Source organism: Scyliorhinus canicula, chromosome 16 (genome assembly GCF_902713615.1).
Source record: "Scyliorhinus canicula chromosome 16, sScyCan1.1, whole genome shotgun sequence".
Lineage (NCBI taxonomy): Eukaryota > Metazoa > Chordata > Chondrichthyes > Carcharhiniformes > Scyliorhinidae > Scyliorhinus > Scyliorhinus canicula.
Window position 1 is genome coordinate 22,548,092 of NC_052161.1, and position 12,884 is coordinate 22,560,975.

General features: G+C 45.9%; 1 protein-coding gene across 3 annotated transcripts in view; it reads left to right on the top strand.

The window, feature by feature from the left end:
• hspa12a (heat shock protein 12A) overlaps window positions 1–12,884 on the top strand; it is a 176,576-nt gene that overhangs the window by 96,003 nt on the left and 67,689 nt on the right. For all 3 annotated transcript variants that reach the window (XM_038821533.1, XM_038821535.1, XM_038821534.1), the window contains exon 4: window positions 3,383–3,569. In XM_038821533.1, coding sequence (XP_038677461.1) covers window positions 3,383–3,569 — 187 coding nt within the window. The remainder of the gene's footprint in view (window positions 1–3,382; window positions 3,570–12,884) is intronic.

Consider the following 12,884-nt stretch of genomic DNA (forward strand, 5'->3'; position numbering starts at 1 on the left):
GAATTGTATTTTGTTGGGAGGCATTCCTGAGGTATTTACTGCAGGATGTTCTGTCCTTGCTCCTTTTGTTGGGGTTATTGTGACCTTTTTGCAAGGATGATCTGCACAAATTGCTGAATCTTCCATCCAAATCACTTGTAAAAATTCTGGAATGTCTCCAGGTTTTAATGTAATAAAATCAGAATTTGTCCTCTTCCATCACCATGAACCAGTGAAGTAAAAGCAAAATACTGTAGATGCTGGGAATCTGAAATGGAAACAGAAAATGGTGGAGAAGACAGATGCTGACAGAGCTGTTGAGTTTTTTCCAGCATTTTCTGTTTTTATACCATGAAGCTGTCGTTCTATCCATAAACTGACCAACCTGCAGACTGACCTCCCCAAAACACAGGCTAAGATACTCAGTATCAAAGGTAATAAAACAGCGAGTTTGATTTATTGTGACAAGTTTATTTTCATTGCAGCTTTTTTGTAGCTTTAATTTTTGCCTTGAAAGAGGTTCAACTGCAATATAGTTCCCAACATGGACATCTTTTAATGGCAGTCTTTATGCTGTAAATGTCATAATTTTCCTCTGCACAGTGAACATTCTGGAGACTAAGTCCGGTGGTGGGTGAGAAATTTGGTGTGATTCCCGCTGGGCGGCGGAATGGGTGAATACACACGACCTTCCATTTTTTAGCTCATTAATTATGTATTATCGAGGCGCTTGGCACATCTTGTGGTAGGTGGGCAGGAAGTTGCCCACTCCACCGTTATTCATGGAGTCAAACGTTCTGGCACCATATTTAAACGGCACCCGGACAGACATTCACTCAATACAGGCCAGGAGCTCTGTATTACTCTGCCAGTCCCATTCTCATTGCAGCTCAGACAAGAGAAGCTGGCAGATTTGAGCAACCGCATCCCAGGACTTAATTGTCCACTTAAGGGCCTCAATTAACCCACTTGTATAACAGTGGTGGGACAGGGGCTGGCGAGAGGATGGTGGGCAAGTTGCTTGCTGGATTTAACGAGCCCTCCCTTGCCTTCATACCCGCTGGCAAAGCACTAAATGGAGCCCTACATCTCCACCTCCCACCTCTCCCTATTTTTTTTAACGCACCTTTTAAACCTTCTAGTTTCTTCACGCTTTTGGTCACCTGTCTTACAATCTCCTGTGTGACTTTGTGTTAAATTTTGTTTTAGCAACCCACTTGTGAAGTACCATGGGACACTTTACTATGTTAAAGGTGCCATTTGAATGCAAATTTCTATGGCGCAAACAGAGTGACAAACACTGCCTCTGACCGTCAGTCAGGCAGCTTGCCAGCTGCAGTTAAATGAAGCTAGGCTGTTAAGATAGACCAGGCCTGGACAGTCAGCTTGCCCATTCTGCCACCCAACACCCCTTAACTTTAAGGTGACCAATTAAGCAACCACATATTTGCTGTCTGGCAGCTGAAGTTCAAATCTACTTCTCAATTGTTTACGTAAATCTGCAGCTATCAATTTGCATGAACTCATAGTGCAACATTAAATATTAAACAAGTGTTTATAATTTCCAAGCCATTATATGATATTGTAATGTTAAAAGCCAGTTGTTTACATACTTATGTAAGTTTAGTTGTGAGGGCCAGATGTTAGTTTCCAAAATCGGGCATTTATTTAGATACAATTGGCCAGAAGTTTCATTTTTTCACATCTCATGTTTGTTCCTACTGAGATTTAATTCAGACATATGCATATAAAATGGATGTGCTTGATAATCTAAAATGTTGCTTGAATGAGTCACAGTGACAAAGTTAAATCATCGCCTGTGATCTGTGTTCCTTTTGTGCAGGGTAGAAGGTCAATGAAGAATGTGGTACATACAATAAATTTGGCATGTTAGCCAATAAGATGCCAGAAAAATGCCGATTACGTTTAAGTAACCTATAACCAAAATGGGACAGTATGATGCAGCTGTTAGAAACATCTGGGGATACTGCAGCCATCTCTTTCATGTCCCATTGCTGCTGCATGTGAGACTTTAAGCTGTGTCATTGATTTATTGGAAGTAAGCTAGAAACTAAAAACATATCCCATATTAAACAAACCGGTCAGCAAAGGGCTACAGCAATAAGGAGTAAAATCTGGTCATTGAGAGTTCAAGCAGGAAAGGGTGGGAATGGCACCTTGGGGAAATGAGTCACAACGAGAAATATTTATTTTCTTTCTCTTTGGGATTGGATTTTATTGTGGTAACACGTCTATTCTTGATTTTAGTGCAACATTTGTCATTACAGTAACCTGAAAGCAGCATTTTAAAAAGATGGTACAGAAGCTAATCTGTCATTTGTATTTATTCCACAACTGCCATCACCATCGGTCCATTTTTCTCCAGATTTCCTATTAAACCAGCATTTCTGCGCATTGACTGTCAAATTGTGCACATTCCCCTAAATCGTGACAGTGGCCGAATTTCAAGCGTGCTTATTTGTCTCAGAGGCCTTTGAGACACCTTGGGGACATGGAGGGTGCTACATAAATGCAGGTTTTCTGTTTTCTTTACTTCTTTCATTCTTTTATTCCTATTAAGCAGAATGAGCAGTTTCCAAAGCTGCTCTTTACATTTCTATTTCTGCCCAGAGAATACAGCCTTGACATAAGAATAAAACCACATGGTTCAGCGGATTCATTCAAAATGTGTCAGGAAATATTCCTCCGTTTGACTGCCTAAACAAAAAATATGAACGTAAATGGATGAAAACGTTTAACCCAGATGCACTTCTATTCTTTTGCAAATGCAAACTCAGAATTAATGATCCAATGAAAGAACTAATCCACAGCGAACATTTTTGAAACTGGCAGCTAAAATGTACAAATAATTTACCTCATTATCTGCTTTAAAATTAATTATGTTAATCGATTGCTGAGATGCTTTTTGCTCATTTAGGTGAATTGCATAAAAACCTCGGTTTCCTGTTCCAGAATTCACCCACGGTCCCAAAGGCGGTACATCAATTTGTAATCTTCATCCTGTACCAGTTGCAAGCCACTGTGGACATCTCGTTTCCACATTACAAATTGGTTCATATTCAGACGCATTCACCTCATTTATAGGGGAGTGGATGGATTTAACAAACTGGCACACTTGCAGCATTTGTTGCAAATATACTGTTATTTACATAGCCTGATATATGAGATTGCCATTCTGGCTGCACACCTTTCCTAACTTCATTTGGAGGCCATGTAGTGCAGGGATGTTAAAATCTCATTGAAATCTGTGGATAACCGTTTTACTTTTTTGCTGACAAGGACCCTTCTGTTGGCAGGGGGCTACACCAGGAGATGGTCTATAAGTATACTGTATGTAATTCTAACTAAAGCTGTAATCTCATTGAGCTATTGTCCTTATTAGACGATGGGAAGGTGGCGATCCCGGCGTATCCAATCAGAAGACTCCTACTACTATCCTGCTGACACCAGACGGAAAGTACCACAGCTTTGGTTATGCCGCCAGGGACTTTTATCATGATCTGGATCCAAATGATTCTAAACAATGGCTCTACTTTGAGAAGTTCAAAATGAATCTCCATACAACCAGTGTAAGTTCTCATTTTACTATTTTAGCATTTAAAAAAAAAAAATCATTTTTGCGGTCTGTGAGTTTTGGCCGATTTGAAGGGTCACTCTATAAATGTCCTGCTCAAACCATGGGGAGCATGGCTCAGCTGAGCATTGCACTTGAGCGCCTAATGCACAATGAATGATCCGAGTGGTAGGCATTTGGGCAAGAATCCATTAAACAATGTACTGGTGTGCACATGGTCTTAACTAGTACATGATCCTTCCAGTGCTATGTGAGAATAGGTGTCGGGTCATAGAATCAAGGACCACATCTGCTGTGCAGAGGCAGCATGGACCCTACAAGCCTCCATGTACCCAGGGCACTGCTCATGGTATTCAAGCACTGTGTTTGCAGTCATGACATAAGGGCAAGGACTGGGTATCGATAGTTATTGTCCATCCCAATAACTATCGGACAAGCTCGAAAGCCTGTCAGATGATCTTAGAACTTGTGTGTTTTGACTCTATTTAAAACCCTCATTGTGAATGTGCAGTCAAGTCTGAGGGAAAAGTGGGCAGCACGGTGGCCTAGTGGTTAGCACAACCGCCTCACGGCGCTGAGGTCCCAGGTTCGATCCCGGCTCTGGGTCACTGTCTGTGTGGAGTTTGCACATTCTCCCCGTGTCTGCGTGGGTTTCGCCCCCACAACCCAAAAATGTGCAGAGTAGGTGGATTGGCCACACTAAATTGCCCCTTAATTGGAAAAAATAATTGGGCACTCTAAATTTATAAAACAAAACAAAAAAAAATAAAGTCTGAGGGAAAAGCTCAGCCATCTTCTTCCTGCAGGATGATAGCATCTTGCAAGGGGTGACCTTGGAATGTCATGTACAGACTGAGGGCAAGTTGAGGGCGAGAGACTGCATTGCTGCCTTAAATATGGAGGGGACCATTCGACAGGAACGATCTGTTCACTGATCCCATCAGGAGAGGAGAACGCAGGCTGTAGGCAAAGCTGTCTTTTTGATTGCTTTGATCAGAATGAGGAGAAGAAGGGTCTATCACTGATTAGCAAATCTCAGGGAAGACTATCAGCCGGAGGAACAAGAGGAAGCAGAGCCTCAGGAAGTCCCAGATTCTAACATGGAGAGGCAAATTCTATCAAGACATTTGACATATTCAGGGGTCTACAGAAGGCACAACTCACCCATGGAGATGTGTGAAATGTCTTTGCTCGTCGGGGGTATATTTGCCACATTCTCCATGAGGATCTCATGCCACACAGATTTGAAAGGCATCAAATGCCAGTTACCTTGAAGGTTACTGCTGCACTGAACTTTTTTTGCAAGCCGATCCTTCCAGGACTCCGCATGGAATCTCACAATGGCCGACACACATGCATAAGGAGAGTCACAGATGCCTTTTTCAGTAAAGTTCATGATTATGGATGAAGCTGTAATCTCAGACTTCCTGCAGGTGCTGAGTGTCATCGATTGCAAACATATGGCCTTGAGAGCTCCCTTGCAGCCTGCGAGATTCATTAAAGGAAAAGGATTTCACTTTTGGAATGTTCAGCTACTTTGTGATCACAAAAATCAGATCATTCATGTTTGTACTGTGTACCCATGGAAGTCACACGACTTGTAGACTTTGAGTCAGTCACATGTGCCAGAGCTATTTGGCAGATCTCGGTACTTAAGAGGATTGACTCCTCGGTAATGAGGGAGTACCTACAGAAGACATGGCTAAGGGTGCATGTTTGTCTGCTACAGGGTGCATCTGAGGAGAGATGATGTTGCACTACTGGCCTCTTAAAAACACATTTTTTTCATAGAATTTACAGTGCAGAGGGAGGCCATTCGGCCCATCGAGTCTGGCCTGGCTCTTGGAAAGAGCACCCTACCCAAGCCCACACCTCCGCCTTATCCCCATTAGCCAGTAACCACACCCAACACTAAGGGCAATTTTGAACACTAAGGACAATTTAGCATGACCAATCCACCTAACTTGCACATCTTTGGACTGTAGGAGGAAACCGGAGCACCCGGAGGAAACCACGCACACACGGGGAGAACGTGCAGACTCTGCACAGATAGTGACCCAAGCCGGGAATCGAACCTGGGACTCTGGAGCTATGAGGCAAATGTGCTAACCACTGTGCTACCATGCTGCCCAAATTTCCAATGTTTGGAATGGTCAGGTGAGGCTCTCCAATGCTCACCACAGAGAGTGGCCACATCACCATTGTTTGATGCACCCTGGACAACCGAGCACTGCAACGAGGATATGTGTTGCCAGAGGAAGACATGAAGGAGCTAGACATCAACTTGGATGAGCAGGACTTGGAAGAGATTGTATCTGAGGACAAGGTTTAAGGATGGATGTTCTCTTCAGACTTTGATGCAGGGGTCACAAAAAACCTTCACTGTGAGTGTCAACATATCAAGAAAGGTCATCAATCTCATTGAGATCATTGAGGCAACAAAATTCACTTCCATGTCTAATGATAGGATCATCATTGGAAGGTGCAGTAGCCAAGGGAACATGTGGCCACTATGGGATGTGAACAGTACTTCACTAGCTAAACTACTTAAGCATAGTTCAGTACTTTCAACCATGGCATCAATAGGTCAATGGGAATGGCAGACTGCAAATCTTGAAACGCCATTGTACTAGAAACTAGACCAAACCATTGCCTAGGCCCAGCCATCTTCAGCTGCTTCATCAGGACCTGCCTTCCATCATAAGGTCAGAAGTGGGGATGTTTGTGGATGATTGTGCAATGTTCAGAACCATACGCGACTCTTCAGATAATGAAGAAGTCCATGTTCAAATGCAGCAAGACCTGTACAATATCCAGGCTTAGGCTGACAAGTGGCAAGTTCCATTGGCACCACACAAGTGCCAGGCAATGACCACCTCCAAGAAGAGAGGGTTTAACCACCACCCCTTGACATTCAATGGCATTACCATCGCTGAATCCCCCACAGTCAACATCCTGGGGGTTACCATTGATCAGAACTGGACTGGACTAGCCACATTAATACTGTGGCTACCAGGGCAGGTCAAAGGCTAGGAATCCTACAGTGAGTAACTCACCTTCTGATCCCCCCCTCCCAGAGCTTGCTCACCATCTACAAGGCACAAGTCAGGAGTGTAATGGAATATTCTCCACTTGCCTGTATGTGCACAGCTCCAACCACACACAAGAAGCTTGACAGCATCCAGGACAAAGCAGCCTGCTTGATTGCTTCCCCTTCCACAAACATTCAAACCCTCAACGAGCAGTGGCAGCCTTTTTGCCATCTACAAGATGCACAGTGGCAGCCATGTGTACCATCTACAAGATGCACTGCAGTAACTCACCAAGGTTCCTTAGTCAGCACCTTCCAAACACACAACCACTACCATCTAGAAGGACAAGAGCTTCAGATACCTGGGAACCCCACTACCTGGAGGTTCCCCTCCAAGTCACTCACCACCCAACTTGGAAATATATCACAGTTCCTTTACTGTCGCTGCAGCAACATCCTGGAACTCCCTGCCTAACAGCATAGTGGGTGCACCTACACCTGAAGGACTGCAGCGGTTCAAGAAGGCAACTCATCACTACCTTCTGATGGTGGTGGGCAATAAATGTTGGTCTAACCGGTGATGCGCACAACCCGTAAATGAATTTTAAAAAACATATGGCGCACTTATGCCAGCATGACAGAAGCTTAGCAAGGTGAATGGTTAGCTCTTGACCGTCTCAAAAGGGAGCTACATCCGGCCAACACCATCTCTCCTAACGACAGCTCTCATGCATGAAAAATGCAGAGGCCTCATCTTGCCATTGAATCCAAACATGCCGTTGGACATCAGAATGCAGCGACCTGTTACTCTACAGCTTGCACCCAAATTGTGCAATTTATGTTGGCAATGTCCTCACAGACAATAGCTCAGTAGGACTGTAGTTTGATTATTTACAAACACTCATGACCCTGTATTCATCAGAAGCCTACTACAGAAGCAATACACCCTGCATTGCCTTTGCATTTAGGAGGGATGTGACCCAGTCAGTATTGAAACTGCAGTCAATGACAGCTTCTTCCCTTAGATTCTGCTGAGCACTCTGGAGATGTGCCAGAGCATTGATTTCATAACATTACAGTCCTCAACACTGTCCATCTCACAAACGCCAATCCTTTCTATTTACCTCAATTCAATGAGTGCACAGTCATGCAATGAATTCCATATCGATTTTTGTACTGTGCCATTGCAAAAGGATTCCATAAAGCACTACTAGGTAGCCGTTCAGGAGCAAAGTAAGATCATCGCAGGTCAGTAGATGGCTTCATGAGGACGAACACCTCTGACTTCACACACTTATTCCCCTCTAGCAGACATTTAGAATATCACCGGGTAGAATCTACTTCAAACATTCAGTCGTGCCTGGCAAGAGTGGGAACCAGGAAATGAATAATGTTCAGCTTTAACTGCAGAGAAAGAAACATGCTGCAGGAAGGCATGGCTCAACAATGAATACTGCTTTTCCCAAAGACTTAAATTGGAATGTACATCTGGGAGAAAAGTCTACATTGGTCGTGATAAATACTTGTTACATCCACAAACTACAGACTTCCGTGGGACAGCATTGAGATAATCACTAACCTTGAAGACCAAATGCGGCCAAATAATGTCTGCCTGATCACAAGGGTCACGTGTATTGTCCAGCCATCATATTCACATATGAAGTGCTTTTATTCATGTTGTATATGTGGAACTGGAGGCGATTCATTGCGATGAGATTAAGTGAGACTTGATGGAACTGAGGAACGAAATGCGACTTAATTGGCTGGTGTGGGGAGGGGGTTCCTTTTGGATCCTTGAATGAAATCGAGACCTTGCATCACATCGATTAGTCATTGGATACCTGGGAGTTGGAGAGGGATAAATGCAAACTATATTTGCAATAATGCCGGTTATATATAAATGAACATCTATGCCACCATTGTGTATTCCAATATCTTAGTTTTTCTAACTGTACCACTGCATCTGGGTACTGTCCTGAAATCCGCTGTAGAGGTGGAGGCAGCCTTTTAACTGCTATCCCTTGTTTGTGATGACTTTGACAGGTATCCTCTGGTGACCCATAGGCCTGTTAGGGGCCCCGGCCTGCTAAGGTTCCTCTGTTCCGGGCCAGATGCACCTTCCTCAGCCTAGTCTGCTGGAGTTAATGGTGTCACAGGCAGAGGGCATTTGGAGTGGCAGGATGCCCTTGAGGTGTCCTGGGTAGATGTCCCCAGGGGGTTTGGCTGGCACTGCTGCACCTGAGGGCCCCTCCTTGACTCCTTGAAGAGCAAGCGCACCTAGAGGGAGGTCGAGTTGTCCCGTACCCCTCTCACCTAACCCCGGCTCAAATGCACCCGTGGCTAGAGTGATGGTGTGTAAGTCTGAGTGCAAATCTATGAGAAACTGTTGGACCTGGGTCTCAGAGGCAGCTGTCACTCTTCACAGGGAGGCATTGATGTGCTCCCATGCTGGAGCCACAACACCAGAGAGAAGGTGGATAGACTCCTAAATCCTTCAGTCTAGTCTGGTGATGGCCTCTGATTGTTCTGTTTGATATTCCTCTGCCTGTCTCTGCACCTCCAAGATTCCCGAGGCTTGTCATCGGACCCGAATTCAGCAATGGCCTGGTTTCTAATAGTCCTTCAAATGCCAGAGATCTTGGCTGTTGCTGCCCACCTGCTGTGAGCAAGTACCGGTGAAGTGATTGACAGATACTGAACCCGAGCCTATCATAGACCCATGACCCACCAAGCTGTGCGTATCTGCACTGGTGGAGGGTGCAAGTGAACGCAGCGACAGATCTTCATCTGATTGTTGCTCTGCCTACACATCAGATGTGCTCAGGGGCTGGGGTTGAGGTGGTTGCTGGAGTTCTTCTTCCATCTTTTTTGCTGGTAACTGGAATCAGAGAGAAGAGGTAATTGATTGACTAGGCAGGCTCCATCATTATACGTCACTCACACTTATTGTGCATACGTGACCAATCTAAATAGATAGACCCTGACTGGCTTGTTGGGGAGGTTGTTCTCTCTTGCTGCAGCAAATGATCCCTCACCTCTCCAGCGAGCTCGGCCGCCTGTTCTTCGTGGAAGGAGAGTGTCCTCGGCTCTGGGGTCCAACCTCTGTTCCTGGCTCACTGCCTTCTGTTGTGGGAGATTTTGGCTGGATTCTCTATTTGGAGGACTGTGATCTCCCACCCGAGCTGAACTGAAACCGATTTATGAACCCCTGTGAGCGCAGACTGGTAAGCAATTCAGCAATCCACGCCATCCAAATTTATGCACAGCGGGGAATTCCACTATTTTGAGCGGGCAAACCAATAGCAAGGTCCCGCAGCTGGTTGCCTCGCCCCCACCCCTGCACCTCAAATCGGCCTCAAATTACCATCCCCTGCATCGCATGATAGCTCCGCACACCCAGATTGCCTGGGTGCCCCCCCCCCCCCCCCGAAGTACGAGGTTGAGTCGACCCGACCCACTGGGCCCCCGGTAATAGGGAGACCCCCCACAGGGACCCCTATAATTGGGAGACCCCACACAGGGACACCTGTATAGGAAGACCCCACAGAGACCACTGTGATGGGGAGACTGCCCCGCAAGTGCAGTGAAATCTCACACTCGAGTGATTGGAATGCACTTAGTGCTTGAAATGCACTTACCTCTCTTTGATGTGGTCAATCTTCACAAACATTGGGGTTTCATCACTTACACCACTGAACTGTGAATGGACATGAATGAATCAAAGCTGCAGATGGTTTGCAGAAGCTGTCAACACAGACCACACTCTGGAAAGCTATGAATGGCTTGTAGCTAATGAATGTGAGGGAACCAGAGGCAGGTCACAGCTGCTCTCCTTCCAGGAATGGACTCAGGTGCTGCAAAACAAGTATTACAGCTGTAATTTCTCTCACTGCCCCTGCCTGGACTGCTCTCTAGCTTCCATACAGGTATCTAACTTCTGGAGTGGTGTCTGTGTGGGGGATGGGGTGGTCTGTTGGGGAGGGTGTCCCTTTAGATAGGGGGTTCCTGTGGGGGCCCCCTATCACAGGGGTTGCTGGGAGAGGGGGGGAGTCCCTCTCTTGCCGGGGACCCTGGGGGGGGGGGAGGGGGGGCTTCCTATTGCAGGGATTCCTGAGGTGGCACCCCTATTACCAGGCTCTGGGGCTTTGGGGGGGGGGGGGGGGGGGACGGTGTCCGGTAGAGAAGGCGTGAGCAGGCAGTGCATTGTTGAGAGGGAGTGGCCCTCAGATGGTCTTTACCAGCGTGACCCTGGCATAGTGGCCTCGTGGTGGGCCAAGGGAGCAACTGTGATCCGTGGCCACGTGATGCCTGGCTGTGGGGACCAGAGAATAACGGTGGAGCATACGGTGCTGTGCCCGCTGAATAGATGCATAGGTCATTAAGATAGGTCTGGGTTCAGTCCCTCCTCCACTATCCTGGCCAAGACTGCGAACACTCCCGCCCAGAATCTTCCCAATTTTTCACAACCCCAAAACATCTGCGCATGATTCACTGGCCCTCACACACACCTCTTGCACTTATCTGCTACCCCCTGAAAGAGCCCACTGATTCTCGCCCGAGGCATATGCATCCTGTGCACCACCTTAAACTGTATCAGGCTCATCCTTGCACAAGAGGAGGTCCCGTATACCCTTCGCAGTGCCTCACTCCATACTCCCCAATTGATCTCCATTCCCAACTCCGCTTCCCATTTCTCCTTGATCTTCATCACCCACTCGCCTCCCTGCTCCCCCAACCACTTATATATATCCCCAATTCTGGAAGCTGGTACACATGGCCACTCCTGGGTAGGTTAGGTTGGGCCGTCATTTTGGCTGGTACGGTCAAGCAGGCAATGCTACTTGCAAGCTGGCATGCCCCATTGACATGCAGCAGCACGTCAAACAGGGAATGTTCTGATTGAGGTGCATTGGAAGAACATCCTGGTAGAACTCCTATTCTGGTCTCACTTTTCATAGTGGTGCCACAGAGGACTCTGCTGGCACAGCTGCCTTTGGGAAGAGGAGCCCCACCTGTCGAGGATCTCCAAAACAGGTCCAAGAGGAAGGGAGTAATTGAAAGAGAATGGTGTGTACAACTCAGAAAATCCCTATTGGACATTCCACTGAATTCCAATAAAGAGAAATGCAATTGAAAGCCTGAGTAACAGCAGAAATAAAATAAGGAGCTTTAAAAGTCCTGAAGCACATACAGTAGAAATATGTGAACCTTTTAAGTCTTCTTGTCAGATTTCCTTGGGCATGCTGGAGGCTTGGTGTTTCAGGAGCCTGAAAATAGCATGGCACCTTCTCCTCTTTATATATATTAATAAGGCTTTCACTTGTTTCATACCAGAGCCTGTAAAATTCCCCACTAAGAATCTTCATGAAGGTACACTCCTGCAGGTACTTTTATGCTTCTCTGCTGTTGTATCATAGAATTTACAGTGCAGAGAGAGGCCATTTGGCCCATTGGGTCTGCACCGGCCCTTGGAATTAGCACCCCACTTAAGCCCACACCCATAACCCCACGACACTAAGGGCAATTTAACATAGCCAATCCACCTAACCTGCACATCTTTGGGCTGTAGGAGGAAACCAGAGCACCCGGAGGAAACCCACCCGCACACTGGGAGAACGTGTAGACTCCGCACAGACAGTGACCCAGCCGAGAATCAAACCTGGGACCCTGGAGCTGTGAAGCACTTATGCTAACCACTGTGCTACCGTGCTGCCCTCTGCAAGGAAAAAAGCAAAAATGTGTAGGATCATCCCCATACACATTATCAGAGATAACACCCACAGTCCACAGGGAAGAAGACAGAATATTTTTCCTGATCTCTGTCAGCCAGAGCCGAATATATTCCCCGCTCCACACTCAAAAGTAACCATTAACATTTCAAATTAACAACTAGCTTTGTGACCCTATGCAGAGTGGCAATTGGAATTTCTGCTTTACAACAAATAGCCCTTTAAATCTAAATAACATCCTGCAACTTGTGTTATGGGAGTTGTTACATGTATATTAAGCCTGCAGTATGTTATGCATCGGACACACCTACACAGTCCATCATCTTCATTGAAATAGCTTTAAGTTAAATAGAAAAGCATATGTTTTGATGATGATTAATTGGGATCTTTATTCAAGCCTTCTCACAAGGTTATTCTGAAGCAAACTGGACTCAATGGAAAAGTTGAGTTCTTGGCTAATTTAAGAATTACCTTTTACCATCACAGAAAGCCTCCCAGTTCTATGCTGAAGTCTTTCAATAATGGTGGCTGACCTTTCATCTTTTTCACA